General features: G+C 38.4%; 1 protein-coding gene across 8 annotated transcripts in view; it reads left to right on the plus strand.

The window, feature by feature from the left end:
* The window catches only part of SCMH1 (Scm polycomb group protein homolog 1), a 187,336-nt gene that overhangs the window by 30,545 nt on the left and 135,856 nt on the right, over window positions 1-20,935 (plus strand). For 7 of the 8 annotated variants that reach the window (XM_060140371.1, XM_060140366.1, XM_060140372.1 and 4 more), the window contains exon 2: window positions 13,414-13,491. The exons of the other annotated variant lie outside the window; for it this stretch is intronic. In XM_060140371.1, the coding sequence (XP_059996354.1) occupies window positions 13,467-13,491 (25 nt within the window). In that variant the 5' untranslated portion in view covers window positions 13,414-13,466. The remainder of the gene's footprint in view (window positions 1-13,413; window positions 13,492-20,935) is intronic. 8 annotated transcript variants of the gene reach the window in all.

A 20,935-nucleotide genomic window follows, 5' to 3' on the forward strand; every position in this document is an offset into this window, starting at 1 on the left:
TCTAACTCAGTGAGAGAATAAATTTCTGTTGTTTATTACATTCAGCTTGTGGTTCTTTGTTATGGCAGTCCTAAGAAGTCAAAACCAAGGGTTTTATTTGGAGGTACTGTAGTCATTAGTGAAAGACAGTGAGCATGTGGTATCTCCCTGTATCCACAGGGTTTCTTACTATTTCTCTTTCTCTCTTTTAAACCATATTTGTGTCTAGCTGCACTATAAAGTTTACTTTCGTTATGTTAACAGCTTATGATTTGGCTCTGTTTTATCTCAGGAGAGCAGCCTTAAGTGGTTGGTAGGGATTCTTTGGTACCAAGAAGACTACACACTTTTGAAAGGAGAGGGGCTTTAGTTTTATAGACCTTCCTTCTGCCAGAATGCCTAGTACTGGTTCTTGGTTTCCTCCTCATGAATACTGTTGTAACACCTGCCTCCATCAGGGTGAAACAAGAAGAGCTGCAATGGCACTTCAGTTATGCCTTGAAAAGGCAGTTGATGCATAAATGATGAATCACATAATAAGTCCTTTACCACTACTTCTAATGGACATCTGTGTTTTTCAGTTTTGAGTTATTTTTCAAGAACACATTCTTTTCCTATCCTAATGAAGACCTATACTTTCTTGAATTCCTCTTAGCCAATCACAGTGTTTGCAGGCCTCTTAGAAGATACCCCATAAATATTGTTTTGTCTTGAAGAAGGCTTATGCATCTCACTGCTAGTGAAAGACTAGCTCTAGTGATAAATAAAAGATGTTAGTTGCCAAAGCTGTCATTTCAATTTGTTTTGCTTGCACTGAGCTCGTTAATAAATTGCCACAGTCGTAATATGAAAGTAATGAACCTTCTGGAGGCCCAGCTGGGTCACAGAGCATTAACAGGGACCTTCAGGGCAACTGCCATTGTTATACACAGTTCAGTTAAAGGGTTTTAGCCTTTTTTTTTTTCTTTGAAACATATATATTTTGCAAAATCCAAATCCTGTTTTATCACTTGTGTACTTTCTAAGTGAGTATTTTTGAATTCAACCCAACAAGATGTATCTGATGCCTACTACTGTCAGGCAGTGTATTAGATCCCAGAGGCGAAGATGAATAAGGCATCCCTGAGGGCTTCACTATCAAATTGGGAGAAGTATGTAAACAAATAATTGTAATACAGTATTTAAATGCTGTAAGTATGAACCAGATATAAATAATAGCATAGAAGAGGAAATGATTATCTAGGGAAGAGAACTCAGAAGGCTGAGGAAGAAGAGATTCATTGATTTTTGAGTTAAATTTTGAAAGATGAGTTGTAAGTTGACAAGTAGAGTGTATAATGGGAAAAGGGATTTCATTGCAGATAAGTTGAGGGACTACAGATCATGTAGAATAACTTAGGGGAAGAAGGTAAAGAGGAGAAGATGGGTAGATGAGGCTGCAGAAGTAGTCAGGAGCCAAATCTTAAAGGATTTAGGTTTGAAGGGCTATGTATGCAATGCCAAGGACTTTGGTGTATTTCATTCTATAGGCTGCATGGATCCATTGAAGGATTTTAAGCAGAGATGAAACATAATTGAATTTCTATTTTAGAAGGATTACTCTGGTTGCCATACACACAATGGAATGGAAGTAGAGAGAGACTAATTAGAAGGCTATTGACTAGTTTTGTGGAAGCAAGTTAACGCCTTGTGTACTACAAAGAGCATGACCCAGATTGTTTCAAGTCCCAGTTCAACCACCTACTGACTTTCTAAACTAACCCTGAAATTTACTCATCAGTGAAATGGGAATAATAGTAATCTCTCACTGGATATTATGAAAAATCATATGAAATAACATATATACGTAGAGTTGCTCCAAAGAGCTGAGTATAAATGTTAGCTGTGGACTTCCCTGGTGGCGCAGTTGTTAAGAATCCGCCTGCCAATGCAGGGGACACGGGTTCGATCCCTGGTCCGGGAAGATCCCACATACCGCAGAGCCACTAAGCCTATGTGCCACAACTACTGGGCCTGCACTCTAGAGCCCGTGAGCCACAACTACTGAGCCCAACATGCCACAACTACTGAAGCCTGTGTGCCTGGAGCCCGTGCTCCACAAGAGAAGCCACTGCAGTGAGAAGCTCGCGCACCACAGTGAAGAGTAGCCCCTGCACGCAGCAACGAAGATCCAACGCAGCCGTAAATAAATAAATAGATTTATTTTTTAAAAATAAATAAATGTTAGTTGTTATAGTTCAACTTCTGTTTTTGTTGAGTTTGGGGTAACTTATAACCTAGTTTAGGGTTTTTAAGAAGGATTTTCACTTTCCTTCTACCACTCTGTCCCAATAAAACAAAGAACTCAGAACGTTTACAAACATTTTATATCACATTAAGATCTACATTCCAGGATTTTCTAAACATTTAAAAAAACAACATAACTAAAGCTTTTGCCTTTGGATGCCCTGCCAGACTCTCAACTGGAGAACAGGCTTAGTGTCTTTGTTTAGTCAGTGGTGTAATCGGAAAAGACTGGAGCCCTGGCTCAATAAATGAGCTTTTTAGCTGAGAAGTAGCATCAGAGTTTACTCTGACTCTGTTTCTTCAAGTGTTATTAATAAGAATAATGTGAATAGGTGCCCTTGCTACCTTGCATCTCTATTGTGAGGATCACCTTCTTTCCTTAAGTAAATACTCATTAAACTATTTCAGGTACTGTTATAAAGAATGTAGAAATGAATCAGATCTGGATCCTAATTTCAAGGGAATCACAGTGCTAAAAGAACTGTAAAAGATGTATACAGATAACTGTAATACAAATAGGATAATTGTGAGTCAGCTAACTTTGAAAATTAAGAAGGACTTTGAAGCTGGAAGTCATATTATACAAAGTATCGTGAGATTTCCCAGGTGGTACAGTGGTTAAGAGTCCGCCTGCCAATGCAGGGGACACGGGTTTGAGCCCTGGTCTGGGAAGATCCCACACGCCACAGAGTAACTAAACCTGTGCGCCACAACTACTGAGCCTGTGTTCTAGAGCCCGAGAGCCACAACTGCTGAAGGCCGCATGCTACAACTACTGAAGGCCACGCACCTAGAGCCTGTGCTCCGCAGCCAGAGAAACCACCGCAAAGAGAAGCCCTCGCATCGCAACGAAGAGTAGCCCCCGCTCACAGCAACTAGAGAAAGCCCACGTGCAGCAACAAAGACCCAACACAGCCAAGGATAGAATAAATTAATTTTAAAAATATATTGTTCTGTTTTACAAAGTATATCTCACATGTTCTTATTATTTAAAGTGTTTTTCCAAGTAGAGCTGAGACAGTCACTTTCCAGTTACCTGTGGAAAATAAATGATAAAGGTAGATTCAGATTTTAGTTAGAGATTTTTAAACCTGCATGCATATTTTGATCCCAGGCTTGGTCAGGCTTAATATTCACTATATCCAAGTAACTTGGTTACGGTACTCTCTGAGCCTCAGAGGCATGTGTGTGTGTTTGTGTGTGTGTGTGTAATAGAGATAATATCACCTACCTTTCAACTTTGTTGTGATGAAATGGCAATTATATGTAAAAGTGCAAAAAAAATTCATGTTCATTCATTCCTTCAGTCTCTGCTCTAATCTACCCACCTTTTCACTATTGCTCAATGTTGAGCTCTGAGACAGCAGCTTCTTTGAGATGTTTTAAGGTTTCTTTTTTTAAAACTTATGAAAAATTTCAAACATATGATAAACTTGAAAGGATTTTGCCATGGAAAACCTTATGTCCACACCCTAAATTTTACCATTGCTTGTAAAGATCACATGTCAGTTTATCTGTCCCTCTACCACCCAGCTATATTAAATTTTCTCCAGTGATTCTTTAGGACTTTTCTGAAAGACGTTTTTTAAACTAGGTTGGAGGCCAGGAGTGCAAATGCATTTCAAATATTTGTAATTACATTACATTTCTCCTATTTACATTGTTCTATACCTGCAAAGAATGTTATTTACAAGTTTATTCATTACTTGGATATATCTGTGTTCCTACACTATCATTTCTAACCGTATCTCATCCCATTTGCATTGTCCTGAGAATGCCTTCAGTTAATTTTTTTTTAACATCTTTATTGGAGTATAATTGCTTTACAATGGTGTGTTAGTTTCTGCTTTATAACAAAGTAAATAAGTTATACATATACATATGTTCCCATATCTCTTCCCTCTTGCATCTCCCTCCCTCCCACCCTCCCTATCCCACCCCTCCAGGCAGTCACAAAGCACCGAGCTCATCTCCCTGTGCTATGCGGCTGCTTCCCACTAGCTATCTACCTTACGTTTGGTAGTGTATATATGTCCATGCCTCTCTCTCGCTTTGTCACAGCTTACCCTTCCCCCTCCCCATATCCTCAAGTCCATTCTCTAGTAGGTCTGTGTCTTTATTCCTGTCTTACCCCTAGGTTCTTCATGACATTTTTTTTCTTAAATTCCATATATATGTGTTAGCATACGGTATTTGTCTTTCTCTTTCTGACTTACTTCACTCTGTATGACAGACTCTAGGTCTATCTACCTCATTACAAATAGCTCAATTTCGTTTCTTTTTATGGCTGAGTAATATTCCATTGTATATATGTGCCACATCTTCTTTATCCATTCATCCGATGATGGACACTTAGGTTGTTTCCATCTCTGGGCTATTGTAAATAGAGCTGCAATGAACATTTTGGTACATGATTCTTTTTGAATTATGGTTTTCTCAGGGTATATGCCCAGTAGTGGGATTGCTGGGTCGTATGGTAGTTCTATTTGTAGTTTTTTAAGGAACCTCCATACTGTTCTCCATAGTGGCTGTACCAATTCACATTCCCACCACCAGTGCAAGAGGGTTCCCTTTTCTCTGCACCCTCTCCAGCATTTATTGTTTCTAGATTTTTTGATGATGGCCATTCTGACTGGTGTGAGATGATATCTCAGTGTAGTTTTGATTTGCATTTCTCTAATGATTAATGATGTTGAGCATTCTTTCATGTGTTTGTTGGAAGTCTGTATATCTTCTTTGGAGAAATGTCTGCTTAGGGTTTCTGCCCATTTTTGGATTGGGTTGTTTGTTTTTTTGTTATAGAGCTGCATGAGCTGCTTATAAATTTTGGAGATTAATCATTTGTCAGTTGCTTCATTTGCAAATATTTTCTCCCATTCTGAGGGTTGTCTTTTGGTCTTGTTTATGGTTTCCTTTGCTGTGCAAAAGCTTTGAAGTTTCATTAGGTCCCATTTTCCATTGATTTTTATAATGATTACCAGCTGAAGTGATAATATTTCAATATATTGGGTTGAATAGAATGCATTATTAAAATTATTTTCATCTGTTCCTTTTTTTACTTTTTATAATGTGACTAATAGAAAACTTAAAATGACATGAATGGCTTCAATTATATTTCTGTTGGATGGCAGTGCTCTAGACCCTGGGTCAGGGGAAAGAGCAGTGGAATATAGACTGGGGGAAATGTTTTTTCTCATTACACAAATACCCCTGGAGATTCCAAAACACCTTCACCCAGTGGAGCCTTCCTCCCTGTCAAATTAATCCTACCTCCTACCTTTTGCTGAAAATCAGTGCCTTTAATGAGCCTGCCCTCACTGATAGGAGTGTTTTGTATTCTTCAGATATGTCGGTGGGGGGGGGGCGGGGAAGTTATGAGTCACTGCTGTATGTTAAAGAGTATCGCACAGGTTCAACACCTATCAGTGATTTTGATGAAATAAATTTCTGGAGTTCTCTTAACTAATACTAGCGAATAAAATTGTTCTCTGAAATAACATACCACTAAATCCTGGTCTAGTGAACTGCAGAGACTTAAAATGAAGAAGAATTAAAGTAGATTTTAATTAAGGGATGAGTGCTGGGTCAAAAGCTGAGGAAGTTGAGAAAGGCATCTTGTGTCCTAAAAGCTAAATTTCCGGGATTAAAAAAAAAAAAAAAACTCAGAAAGCTAAACAACCATAAATTTCTGTCTCTGAAGTGAAACTGGACATGTTTTTTTCTTCTCGTGCCTCTTGGTTCTTGCTGATTCTGTGGTTATATACAAACATTTTCTGACTTGCTTTAAAAGGTGTTATTCTCTGGAATTAGCATGAGGAAGGTTTCTAGTAAATGCTGAGTGACTGCTAGCAAGTGGTACCACTCTTCTGCCTTAGCTGTTTAGAATGCATATTATATATTCTTTCTGTATCACCCTCAAATAATTTTTTTTAATCCGATATGCCTTAGCTTAATACCTATCTCAAAGATTATTCCATGCTCTCTCAGTCAAGTCAGTTTTCTAGAGAAGAGAGCCCTTTCCTGAGGTTGCTGTTTCAGATTCACATAAGACACATTTCCCTGGAAGCCCCTTTGTATTGTCTAGCCTCCCTATTACCATGAAGAAGTTGTCTCTGTTTCCCAACCAGAAATGGGTGTCAGGGCAATTGCCTGAGTAGCTCACAGGAAGACAGCTGATCTCATTTGATAAATTTCCGTTACTGTAATAGCAATAGGATTTTCTATGAAACCATAAAATCATAGAAGTGGTTGATGAAGAAACGGAGGCATGCAGCTAGTTTGTAGTAAACATGGGACCTGCCTGAGTTCTTATCTTTTGGTTTTAAAGTGAAGAATTTGAAGCCCTGACAAATTGACTACTCAGTGACAGAATAAACCAGGCCAAGTTTAGGTCTAAGTTGCATCTCAGTTTCTTGGTACAGAGAAACCGTATTTGCCCCAAGTTTGTAATTCTATCAGATTCCTACAAGATCCTGGGTAATGTCAAGGATTCATAACTCACTTTTTTAGGATAAGAACCTGAGACTTTGGCGGGAGTGGGGGGGGGCGACTTACAGAATGGTTTATAGATACTGCTCTGTTAATGAGCCCAAATTACTTTATGTACCTGTCTCTATGGCTTAAGCAGTGAGGATTTACTCTATTCTCAGGGCTGTACATCTCAGGAGTTAGTTTCCTGTGTAGGACTCTGTCCTATTACACTCCAACAAAATAAAGTTGATCTTGAGATCTCTGGTACTGTGTAGCATAGACGTCTCTCAAAGGTCTGCTTGGGCAGTGTGAATAGATAAAAAATAATTAACAGTTTAGTAGTCTCTTATCGGTCCCCAAAGCCGTATGAGTCTGACTTCAGGTTTTAATTTTGTCGCTATGAAAAGCTTTTATTAAGTGGCTCCTGTCAGTAGATGGTGACATGTGTTCAAATCTTCACTCTAGAAAACCTTGGAGAATTAAGTCACTCTTAGAAGCTTAGTGTTCTGGATTGCTACAGGTTTGTTCCATTACACATTAAAACTTTATTTTTAAAAATCATTTTAGGGCTTCCCTGGTGGCGCAGTGGTTGAGAGTCTGCCTGCCGATGCAGGGGACATGGGTTCGTGCCCCGGACCGGGAAGATCCCACGTGCCGCGGAGCGACTGGGCCCATGAACCATGGCTGCTGAGCCTGTGCGTCTGGAGCCTGTGCTCCGCAGCGGGAGAGGCCACAACAGTGAGAGGCCCACATACCACAAAAAAAAAAAAAAAAAAAATCATTTTACTTAGAAATTATCCTAAAGTGGATTATACCCTTCTTCCTTCTGTTTAGTTTGTTGGGTCCAATTTAACTATTTCTTAGTGACTGAGATCCTTGTGGGGTATGTGTGTATTAGGATACAAATTTTCATGGGCTTCTAGTAGCATATTCCTAACTCTGTTTTAACCACAAGCCCATGTTTAGTGCATAATTTTGCAAGATGTAAGGTTTTTAGCAATGCATATTGTTGTAAAAACTCCTGTATTTAAGTCTGTGGGTCACAGTCAGAAAGGTTTGAAAGCCACTGCCCTAGGAAACTCTTTTCTTGTGCTAATAATAATTTCTTACATTGCGTAGTACTTGACTGTTTGCCAAACTTCCCTCTATAATATGGCCTATGAAAAGTAAACTAGGGAAGGGATTGATTTCTTGTTGCTTTTGAACTATAGTAGGCAAGCATAATGGAACCAAAGAGAGGATGGACTTTGAAATTAGTCTTTAATTTTAGCCTTTCCATACAGTACTCGTATGCCCTTGGATGCTTTAATTAATCTTGTTTAACTTCAGAACCTCAGCTCTTTTTTTTTCCCCAACCTAAATGGGAAATGCCAGAATTGTTGGGTGTTTTAAATCAAGTAATGACGACAAAAGTGCCTTAGTAGGGCACCGTGGATGAATCTCATAAACAAAATGTTGAGTGGAACAAAGTGGACATAAAAGAGGACATGAGATATAATTTCATTTCTATAAAGTTCAAAGCAGGCAAAACTAACCTAACAATAGTAGTCCACATAGTGCTTACTCTTGGGTGGAGTAATGATTGGGAGAGGGCTCAAAGGAGTACTTCTTTTGTGCTAGTAATGATCTCTTTCTTGGTTTGGAAACACATTGTAAAAGTTCATTGAGTTTCATACTTACGATTTATTTACTTTTTAAAAATAATGAGTTTCAGGTAGACAGCATAATAATTCAACAGTTATGTGTACTACAAAGTGATTACCACTACAAGTCTAGTTACCATTTGTCACCATACAGTTGGCCTCCTTCACCCATCTTGCACGCCCCCACCCCACCCCCCACAACTCACTTCCCTTCTGGTAGCCACTGATCTGATCTCTGTATCTGTGAGTTTGTTTTTGTTTTATTTTGTTTGTTCATTTGTTTTTTTAGCTTCCACATATGAGTAAAATCACATGGTAACTGTCTTTCTCCATCTGACTTATTCAAACCTAGCATAATACTTTCCAGGTCCATTTATGTTGTCACAATGGCCAGTTTTCTTTTTTTATGGCTGAATAGTATTCCATTGTGTATATATACCACATCTTCTTTATCCATTCATCAACTTAGGTTGTTTCCATATCTTGGCTACTGTATGATGCGTGTGCTTCTCAGTATATTATATGTATATTATACTTTAACAAAAAGTTGTTTTTAAAGTATTCAACACAGAACCTATCATATAGTTAGTTCCCTTCTCCTATGATGGTTCCATTTTTTTTCCTGACCGTTCAGTTGCTTTGTTCTGTTATGGTTCTGTCTCCTAATTCCAATTTTATACCTAGGCATGTTTAATAAATATCTACTGATGGCAGTTCTAAGTGGCATAGTTGAAGGAGTTTAGGTCATTCAGGCAAGGTGAAATTGAATGTCTGACCACTGTGGTCTAGAAGTAAGTCAGGAATATGAAGTTTGATTTGATGCTATTTTCTAATCTTTAGATGATTTGATATTTTGCTTTTAAGTGAAAATTAAATGGAGATTTTTCTGATTTGTGTAATATGATTTTATCTGGTAGATCAGCTTTATTATTGAATTTTTTCATGGTGGGATATTGAACTTATTCTGTTATTTCTGGCACTTTTAATATAAGCCCACCATAGTGTAGCAGGCTTTGAAATGGTCACTACCACACCCTGTAACACCTTATATATTTTGCTTAGGTTCTTATCACTGACAGAGAACCATACTTACTGTTTTTACCTTATTGTTTTTGTAATACAAGTATAGAAATAGAACTTGTGTATTTGGATATTTATGCAAGATCCTGTTATAAAAAACTTAGAATTGTTGAAAATTCAATTTTAAAAATTGATAAAGTTATTTTTTTCTGCTAGGTAATACGTGGGATATAAAGTAAGCCTACCTGCCCTCGGGGAGGGCAGACTCCTCTAGGAAAGGTTTGTGAGGTAGGCAGAAAAATTTGTCTACATTTGTTTTTGTTCTTTTGGATGTTGGCCTTTGAGAGAAGGTTTCTGATAGATATACCAGCAAGCCTCCAAGTTACAGAGAGTCGTGGTGATGATTGTATGGATGCCAGTGGAGCCCAGAGACAGAGAACTGACTATGATTTCATCAGTGATCAGTAATACTATGAAGAGTTAAGGAAGTGGGGAAGTAATTTCTGTCTGTCGACACTTATTTGTATTAATTCATTAACATAGAGAATGTCATTTAACCTTCACAAAGCCTTTGGAGTAGATACTACTATTTTTGCTTTAAAGATACAGAAATTGGGACTTCCCTGCTGGTCCAGTGGTTAAGAATCCTCCTTCCAGTGCAGAGGACACAGGTTCAATCCCTGGTTGGGGAACTAAGATCCCGCATACCACGGGGCAGCTAAGCCTGCATACTCTAGAGCCCACGCGCCACAACTAGAGAACCTGCATGCCACAACTACTGACCCATGTGCTCCGGAACCTGTGCACTACAACTAGAGAAGCCCATGTGCCGCAAAAAAAGATCCCACATGTGGCAATGAAGATCCCACGTGCCGCAACTAAGACCCAACACAGCCAAATAAATAAATAAATAAATTTTAAAATAAATTAAAAAATAAAGATACAGAAATTGAGGGCCAGAGACATTTAGTAACTTGTTCAAGTTTACATAGCTAGTGACAGAGTTGATATTCAAATCCAGAGCCCATCTGTACTGCATGCTATATATAGATAGTAACATTATCCAAATAAAAGGATGTGTTTATCAGAAGATAGTCTAGCTTGGAAACATGCTAAATGGGAGGTCATAAAGAAAATTGATAGCAGGTTCCATCTAGGACCACCCAGGAAAGGGAATGCTGTGACTCAAGGACTTAGTTTCTTGAAAGTCCCTGTGAAGCAATTTGTATTCCTGTTGTGAGATGGTTGAATGGAGCTGTCAAACCCTGATGCAGGTCCACCTGTTGCTTGTTTTTTTTAATTATAATTGTGTTAAAAAATATATATATAACATAAAATTCATCATTTTAACCATTTTAAGGCATTAAGTACATTTACAGTGATGTATAGCCTTCACTGCTGTCCAACTCTAGAATTTTTTCATCATTTCAAACAGAAACTCTGTACACATTAAATCATCCCCCCCACCCTCTTCCCAGCCCCTGGTAACCTCTGTTCTACTTACTTTCTCTATGAATTTCCCTATTCTGGTTATCAAGTATAAGTGAAATCAGACAGTAGTTATACTTTTGTATTTGGCTTATTTCACTTAGCATAATATTTGCAAGATTGATCCATGTTGTAGCATGTATCAGAATTTTATTCCTTTTTATGGCTGAATAGTATTCCATTTTATGTATATGCCACATTTTGTTTATTTATTCATTTATTGGTGGACACTTGAATTTTTTCTACCCTTTCGCTATTGTGAATAATGCTGCTATGAACATTAGTATACAGGTATCTGTTTTAGTCCCTGTTTTCAATTCTTTTGGGTATATACCTAGGAGTAGAGTTACTGGGTCATATGGTAATTCTATTTTTTTTCTACTAATTACTGTCATTTTCTCACAAATAAACAATGAACAATTGTGCGATTCATGGCTAGTTAGTAGCCGGGAGTTTAGGTCTACTTGAAGCTTCATTGAAAGCACTGGGAAATACAAAATAGCACCACGGGCCAAAAGGAAATTGGATTGCACCACTTGTCCCTAAGATAGACCCTAATAATGTTGAGAGTAAAAGGATTCCATAATGTGAGGCACCACTGAAACACAGGCAAATTCTGGAATGCTTGAAAGGGCAGAAATCTTTGAAGGCAGACAAATCCAGCCTACCAGGGAATATGGGCCTGGAGGATCAAGCCTCACGACTCCACGAGCAATGACGTGCAGACACTCTGCAGTAGAAGTGTTGATGGGTGGTAAAAAGTGTGGTGCCCGGGCATTACAGCAAGAGAATGGTCACCTTCAGAACCTTGAAAAGTACAGTAGTACAGCACAACAGCTGGCATACAGGGGCTGGCATCGAGTGAACAGGCAAGAAGAGTTACCGACTGGAGGAGGGAGAGGAGGTGGGAGATGGTAGAGCTGAAGGATCGTCAGCAATAGGAGACGGAGGGCAACCTGCAGTTTCACTCGTGCCTGACGTTGATGGCACAGGTTCTGGTTCCTTGCTGGATTCCATTCTGTCTACCCTCTTGAAAAAAACGATCCAGTGATGTCTGGGTAGTAGCTTGTTCGCAAGGTAATTCTATTTTTAACTTTTTAAAGTTTTCCACAGCAGCTGCACCATTTTTTAGTCCTACTAGCAATTCACAAGGGATCTAATTTCTCCACGTCCTTGCCGACACTTATGATTTTCCTTTTTTTTTTTCTTCATAATAACCATCCCAATCATCCCAATGGGTGTGAAGTGGTATCTTATTGGGACTTTCACTTGTACTTCCCTAATGATTAATGATGTTGAGTATCTTTTCATGTGCTTATTGGCCATCTATATAGATAAATGGAGAAGTATCTCTTCAGGTCCTTTGCCCATTTTTCAGCTGGGTTGTTTGAGGTATTTTTGTTATTGAATTGTAGGAGTTCTTTATAAATTCTAGATATTAGTCCCTTATCAGATAAACGATTTGCCAATATTTTCTCCCATTCTGTAGGTTTTCTTTTCATCCATGTGATAGTGCCCTTTGATGCACAGATTGTTTTTCATTTTGATGAAGTCTGATTTATCTTTTTTCTTTTGTTGCCTGTAATTTAGATGTCACATTCCAGAATCATTGCCAAATCCAGTGTCATGAAGATTCTCCTCTATGTTTTCTTCTAAGAGGTTTATAATTTTAGCTCTTAAGTTTTGGTCTTTGATGCATTTTGAGTTAATTTTTGTATATGGTGTAAGATAAAGGTTCATCTTCATTCTTTGGCATGAGGGTATCCAGTTTTCCTAGCATCATTTGTTGAAGAGTATCCTTTTCCCATTGAATGGTGTTGGCACCTTTGTCAAAAATCATTTGACCATATATATTAGGGTTTATTTCAGAGCTCTCTATTCCGTCGGTCTGTATGCCTGTCCTTATGCCAGTACCACACTGTCTCAATTACTGTAGCTTTGTAGGAGGTTTTGAAACCAGGAAGTGTGAGTCTTCCAACATTGTTCTTCATTTTCAAGATTGTTTAAGCTGTTTGAGATAGCATGTGAATTTTAGGGTGGCTTTTTCTATTTCTACAGAAAAGGGATTTTGATAGGGATTGTCTTGAGTCTGTAGATCACCTTGGGTAGTATTGTCACCTTAACATTAGTCTTCTAATTCATGAACGTAAATGTCTTTCTACTTCTTTCTTTAATTCTTTCAGTGATGTTTGTAGTTTTCAGTGTGCAATACTTTAGTTTTGTGACTGTTAATCTTTCTCACAGTGAGTTAATAGAGTAACGTTCTGGTTTATCCATTCTTATTTCATGACCTGTTAATGCCCTGAAGAATCTGTTCTATTTTTAACAGAATTGGGGTTCTGAACTCGAAAAGCTGAGGGAAGGATCCTGGAAACTGGAAACCTAACTATATTACTGCCCTTGGGAAGCCCTTCTAGGTGTTCAGCCTGCTGGTTTCTTCTGATTAAAACCTAATTTCACTGCAGGTCTCCTTCAATCTACAGTAGTTCACATTTCTAATTTTTTTTTTTTAATCTTTCGCTTCTAGATGTCTCCATCTTGCTAAGGAGGAAATTCCTATTGGGTATAGCTGATGGTACCATGCAAAAATCAGATCCTCGAAAAGGTCAGAACCTGTTCTTATATGTAATAGAAATGGAGAGTTACCTTCTGTCAGGCTGTGTGTGAGTGTATGTGTCACAACAAGCTGTTTGAGTAAATAAAAAAATCTCACCCTTTCTTGCCAACTTACCCTGCAATTTTCACAAATCCTGCACATCATTTATACAACTCTTTTATAGTTTGCAAAGTACTCTTTATGTAATTATCTCAAATAGTCTTTACTGTAAGCTTTTGAAATAGGGACTGTTGCTATTCCTCTTTTATGGAAACAATGAAGGGTTAAGAGACTTATTCCGAATGTTGTTACTATAAACTGCAAGATTTAGTCCTGAATCTTTTGCTTCTAAATCTTACCCTTCTCACTACATCACAAGTTCATAATCATTATTTAGATTATTTAGTTCATATCATTAGTCAGAATTTAGTAGATATGTAAGTTTGGATGCTCTGTGAACATTGGAAATAATATATGTAAAAGTTAAAATAATATATGAAAAAGTTAAAACCCCTTTATGGGTGTAAAATATAATTAATAAATCAGATCTTGATATTGAATGTTTAAATATAATCTTTGGGATGATACCAGACTCCTTATTGTGTACATACCATTGTCTTATTATGGCAAATGAGGCTCTTCGTTTGCTGGTACTTACCTTTGTATTCTCATCTTCCTTAGTTCCTGTCATTTGTCTCTGTAGCTTACCCTACCACTTTCCTTCTACAGCAGCTGCTGGCTGTTGTCCAAACACATGGGCCATTTCCATGTCTTAAGTACTATATTCCCTTTGCCTCAAATGCCTATTCATCTTTCTTCTGACAATCCTAGCTTAACTTCATGTCCTCTGTGAAGCTTTCCTGCTCTCCCCAAGCAAAGGCAATCATTCCTTTCTCTTTTCTCAGAGCACTTTGTGTAGCAAATCTCTCTTATAGCAAAAATCACATTGTATTATGATAGTGTATTTGAGTTGCTGTCTATCCTACTAATCTGTGAGTTCTTTGTGAGCATAGACTGGGACTTATTTGTCTTCATGTTCTTAACACTCAGTGTTACTCCTAGGCTTAGCTACGTTTTGTTTAATGAATGAAATAACAGCTTTCCTTAAAGGATCTGTACACTAATCTAAGTGGGAGACTGACCACGTAAAAAATACTCAGAAGTTTATAACTATTTGTAAATGAATATAGTACATACTTGAAGTAGAATAGTGGAATGATCACAGCCAGGCGGAGTTATTTAGGGAAGGATTCCTCTAGATCAGGGATCAGTAAACTATGGCCCATAGGCCAAATCCTGCTGGCTGCCTGTTTTTGTAAATAAAGGTTTACTGGAATATAGCCGTGTTCATTTGTTAATGTGTATGGCTACTTTCATGCTACAATGGCAGAGATGAGTAGTTGTAGCAGAAACCATATGTCCCATAAAACTGAAAATATTTACTATCTGGCTCTTTACAGAAAGTTTTCTACTCCCTGCTCTAGAAGATAGGTTTTGAATAGAGGTATGAAAAGAAGAGGAATGTGAATTGATGAAGCATGAGTGTGCATCATAATGCAACAAAAACAGCCATAGTAGTAGGAATGCCAAGTGGGAAAGTTTGACTGTAATCCAGTTTGTCAGAGAGAACTGTGTTGAAGAGATGAAATGTCAAGAATGCTTTGGATTGAGAAAGAGGAAACATAGAAATCTAATGAAAAGAAGTTGTCAAGTAAACACTCTGGGCCTATAGTAAGAAAGTTTCCTAAGTAGTAGTAGGGCATGATGATGATGCTGATGAAGGAGAAGGAAGCAGCAGTACAAATTAATATTGATTTGAGCATCCACTGTATGCCAGGTACTGTTCTATGTGCTTTATATGTATCCTAGTTAAACTTCTGCAACTGTATAAGCTAATTGCTGCTGTTGTCTTTATTTTGCAGATGAGGAAACTGAGGCACAGGGGATTAAAGTTACTTAGCCAAGGTTATACAACTAGTAAATGAGAGAACCAAATCTGAACTCAAGCAGTCTGTCTGCAGAGTCTTCATAGTAGAGGAGGGAAATCTGGGGATATTTGGTAAAAAACAACCATAAGCTTGGAGTAAGGTAACTAGTCTTAGTAATTAGGAAGTGTGCTCTCCCATCATGATAAAGAGAAAATGAACTGACTATAGAAGAATAATACTGGAAGGCAGAGGGTCCAAGTAGAAGAGTGTACTATTGATTCAGCGGAATGGCAGGCAAAAAGAGGCAGATTCATTACACAGTGAGACACGTTATACTGTTAGTCATTGAGTTTAACTTTGGTGAGGCCAGAAGGCAGTTAACTTTCCTTGCACACATGAAAGCTGTCTTAAAATGCCTGAAGAGCTGGCTTACTCAGTTGAGATAGAGATTAGCAATGGTTTTCAAGGAGCTAGAGGGCATTCACCCTCCCCACAACAAGTATATTACAGTCAATTCAGTGCCCACTCTACACCTGAGTATATTAACAGCCGATGGAGGTGTCAAATCGTAACACCCCATTGCCTCTCATTCTGTGTTGTTCCTGTAGGGGAACTTGTTCCTGTCCAACCTCCATCACTACTGTGATAAAGATTTACCCCCTTGGACCACTTTTCAAAAACGTATGCATGTATGTATTAAAGTAATATATATGCAGTGTAAAAAAATTACCAACAGAAGTACACCAAAGAGAAAGTTTCCCTCCCATCACCATCTTGCTCTCTAGAGAGAACCTCTATTAAAATTTGGATGTATGTGAAACTACTGTTATGGATGGAAGTGTTCTGGGATTCCCTCATGGTTGCTGAGATAGAAAAAATATTGAGAATCACGTCCCTAAAGCCAAGGTCCACTGCCAAGAATGGAAGGAACTTCCGGGGGAGATGTGGGATCTTCATCACTAGAAGAGTAAGCAAAGACTTGGTAGGGATGTTAGAAAGAAGATTCAAGCATTGGCTAGGGTTAGTGGAGTTAGAGGCAGGGAGAGGAGAAGGCATTGAGCTAAATGACTTTTAATATTCCTTTCAAACCTATACTTCTGTGTTCATACCAACAGACTGATTACCCCAACAGACTGAGTGGAGGACAAAGTGATAAGAGAAAATCCAAAATATAAAATCCAAATTTATAGAACAAGTTACTTTGCAGCAAACATTGAACTTATTTTTTTAAAGATTTCTTTTAACTAACCATTTTGGTGTGTTCAAAATGTACTTAATTTTTTATTAAAAATTCTGTTTACACTTAACCTTTCACTACTATATTTACTGTGTAAAATGAAGGTGGCACACATTGTTCATTATTCCAAAGAAGGAAGATGTTTCATAGTATCTGCCAGGTTAAGCTGTGGTGCATAGGGAGGAAATAATTGAGCTGGGTCCCTAGTGCTACTTCCCCTTCAGACTCATAGTATAAAGGAAATTAAAGGGGACCTTAATGTTCCCTTTAATGAATAGCAAAGTTCAACCCCTTCCTTTTCCAAATGAGGAAAATAAAAACCAAAGACGATATCTTACCAGCTCAGAGTCTCACAATAGCCTAGCTGGACTCTTAAAGATTAGCGATAAAGTATATAAAGTGCCTGCCACAGTGCCAAGTATATGGTAGATGAAGATGCAGAAGGGAAATAAGATCATGGTGATGGTACTGATATTGTTGTTATTTCTTCTGCCCCCCCATCACTCTTCTGTAAGCCTTCAGAGAGAAAGTTGGTAATGTAGATATGTACACTGTCTATGCTGCAAACCTAAAGTTGCACAGTGTTGTAATGATGAAAGCAGGAGCTCCATACCCCCATAAAATTATAGGCTGTCAGATTTGGGCAGGACCTTTAAAGGTTACCTAGTCCAGCCTCCCTCCTCCTTCTCATGATTTAGTATTTCCACCAAGAGATTATCTTACTTCTACTCCCATGCCCTCAATGATGGCAGATTCATACCTTCCCTTCCCAGAGAGTTCATTCCACTGTTGATTACCTCCGACTGCCAGCAAGTTCCTCCTAGTAATGAGCTGAAACCTGTCTACCTATAGGTTCCACCCACTGATCCTAGTTCTCTCCCTTGGGGTAATTGAGCAAGCAAAGCAAATCTCTTCTCTACATGAGAATGCTCCAGATATTTGCAAACAACTTTCCTGTTTCCCCTGAGTCTTCTCTTCTCCTAGTTAAACCTCCTCAGTTTCTTAAACCCTCAGTATCCTTGTTGCTTTCCTTTAAATGAGATTGTATGCCTGTATCTTATTCAGAGTCTAGGACCTCAGTTGGAACATAAAGCTCTACCTTCAAAGTGTTCTAACTGGCAGAGTAGGAGATCCCATACTGTCATCTGCTTCATTCCCAATATTGACTGGAATGACGATGGTGGTGATGATGGTGGCACATTCTTTATTTCATGATATCAGATCCATATATGTCTGCCAGGAGGTATGATGTGACACTGTTGGTACCACTAAACTTCTTCCCTGTTCAAGAAACATGAGCCAGAAGCATTCTAAAAACGTTAGCTTCTTCTGTGTCCTGGATCACACCCCCTGGAAAGGTTAACATTATACATAGTTGAAGTCTAGTAGGATTACCTGTAAGACAAAAGGGAGTTATGGCTTTTCTGCATTTTCATTAGCCATTCATTGCTAGCAGTTTTGCTTGTTAAAGGAATATTGATGTTCTCTGGGGTTCTTCTCTCTGTGTGCAAATGCAGAGATATATAATTGCTATAGAGGGAATGGGGGTAGGGATGATCACTAAGAAGAAATCTGTTCCATCTTCTTTGTTCACATCTGCTGCATGCACAAGACAGGATTTATTGCTGTCTTTGAGAAAGGGATTGCCTGGCTTGCTTCCTTTCCCCCTTCTTCTGGCAGATCATCCCAGAGGAATATCACCATCTCAACACCGTTATCTCCGAATGGAGTAAAAGTAAATGAAGAAGAGCTGGAGGCAGAGAATCAGCTGAGAGGCACTAGGAATACTTTCTCATAAGAGGGCATGGCTAATCAGTGGCACAACCCAGACCAGTCCCTTTTCTGTCTCCTGCCTCCCCTGTAGCTTGTCCTCCGTGACCACAGTGGGACAGGTGTTCTGCTTCCAGCTTTTCTGTTTTGATCTCTGCTTCTCAGCATAGGATTATGGTTTATTAAAACCACAGTTGCTCTCTACCACTGATGCAGTTCTGTCTTGTCTTAGTGCATTTTCAGAAGTACGTTTGATTTTTCTGTTTTCCAGTTTTCATTTCTGAGGGAAACATTCCTCCTTCCCTGTTCCCTTCTTCCCTTCCTGCCTATCCCCACTGTCTCATTAGTATGTGCATGTAAGCCTGCATTAGTTCTTTTACATTTTCCAAGCTCTATGAATATTTGAAACATGACACCTATGGACGTCCTCCACTTAATCTAGTTTCACCTCGTTAAATCCCAGATATGCCTCATATTATTCAGCATCCAGATCAAGCTCATAAGCATCAGTGCTTCAGTTTTGCTGTAGGAAAATGGGTAGACTGTCCAAGCTGGGCTATTTTATGTTAGAAGCATTTGTTAAGATTTATCTTTGTTAGTTTTTTTTGCTTTTGTTTTGTTTTGCTTTTGAGGACAAGGCAGTGTAGTTAAGAACATAGTTCAGGTTCAAATCCTGGCCTTTCTACTGACTGTAACCTTTCAGAAAGTTATTCAACCTCTCTGAATATTATTTCCTCATTAGTAAAAAGGGGCAATGATACCATACTAAGTGGTATCATACTAGTGAGGATTCAACAAGATGGTGTTATTGAAATACTTAGCACGATATCTGGTACGTAGTAAACACTTAAAAATAATAGCTATATAATGTTAATAATTAGTATTATTACTGTTGTTAATATACAATGATAATTTACAACTAAGTTTTTTCTTAATATAATATATGAAGAATTTTTTTGACTTTTCCTTGCTTCGGGGGATGCTCTATTGTGCTTGTTTTATCACATTTTGAAAGGATGCTTCCATGGCCTTGTAGATTTTTCTACTACATGTTATCTTTCCGTCAAGTGTTTCCAGAAATACCGGAGTCTTTATGTTCTGTAGATTTGCACTACCCAATACAGTAGCCACTGGCCCCATGTGTCTATTTAAGTTTAGGGAGCACTAAGTACAATTAAAAATGCAACTCTTTAGTCACACTAGCCATATTTCAAGTGCTGAATAGCCCCATGTGGCTAGTGGCTACCAATTGGATGACACAGATATAGAACACTTCCATCATCACAGAAAGTTCTATTGGACAGCATTACTTTAGATATTACTAGAATATGCTCTTGTACTCTTTTCTTAGAAATCAAAGAGGGTATATTTTCTAGAATTCCAGAGATTACTCTCTTAAATGTTTCAGTGCTCCAGACACATCCATTTTAAGGATTCAGGTTACTCTTCTTACTCTAGCCCCTTAGTGTCATTAACTGTCTTTTGGAATAAATACAGGCACTTTTACTTCTCCTGAGAAGAATGCATTACCAAAGTTTTTAAAGGTCCCAGTCTGCAGAAGAGGAGGCCAAAGGGAGAAAGGACAGAGCAGAAGTAATTCTAGCGAATTACTAGAGAATCCATTTGTGAATATGAGAATCCATAGGGGCTAACTTGTAACAGGAGGTTCTAATGTCCTATGTCCTTTTTGTAAGTACATACATTGTATAAGTCAGGATCTGAGCTTTCCCTCTGAGAAAGGTAGTAAACAGCAAGTTTTCCTTTAATGATCCCTGTTATCTTTATTATGCACTTTTAAAGCCATTTTTTCATTTGCTCTTCACAGCAACCTAGTGAAGCAAGTAGCATTGGGATGAGCATCCCTACTTTACTGATTTAGAAAACACAGATTCAATGCAATTAACAACTTGCCTAAAATCGTCAAGGGAAAATAGTCTTGCAATTCAAAACAGGATAAAATTTTAACTTCCAGTTTGGTTTTCTTTTGTTGTTTTTATTTTGTTATGCTCTATTTTACCACCAGTCAGACTGTAGTAAAAGGAAGAGTGAGGATTCTTTAGGACAACTTGAAAACTGAATAGTGTTATATGAGATACTCTTAAAGAACTGCTATAGCTTCATTTGTCCTATGACCATGTGTATTAGTGTGTTTGGACTGCCATAACAAAATACCACAAGTGGGGTGGTTTAAACAACAGAAACTTATTTGCTCACAGCTCCTGAGGCTAGAAGTCCAAGATCAATATGCCAGCGGGGTTGGTTTCTGGTGAGACTTCCCTCCTCGGCTTATAGACAGAGCACCTTCTGGCTTTCTGGCTATGTCCTCACCTGACCATTTTCTCTGTATGTGTTGGTGGCAGGGGTGGTTGAGAGACAGAGACAGAGACCAGTCAATCTCTTGTACGCTTCCTTTTCATTAGCACACCAGTTTTATCAGATTAGGGCCCCACCCTTATGACCTCATTTTACCTTAGTTACCTCCTTAAAAGTCCTGTCTCCAAATACAGTCACACTGGGG

The sequence above is a fragment of the Lagenorhynchus albirostris genome, chromosome 2, assembly GCF_949774975.1.
Source record: "Lagenorhynchus albirostris chromosome 2, mLagAlb1.1, whole genome shotgun sequence".
Classification (NCBI taxonomy): domain Eukaryota; kingdom Metazoa; phylum Chordata; class Mammalia; order Artiodactyla; family Delphinidae; genus Lagenorhynchus; species Lagenorhynchus albirostris.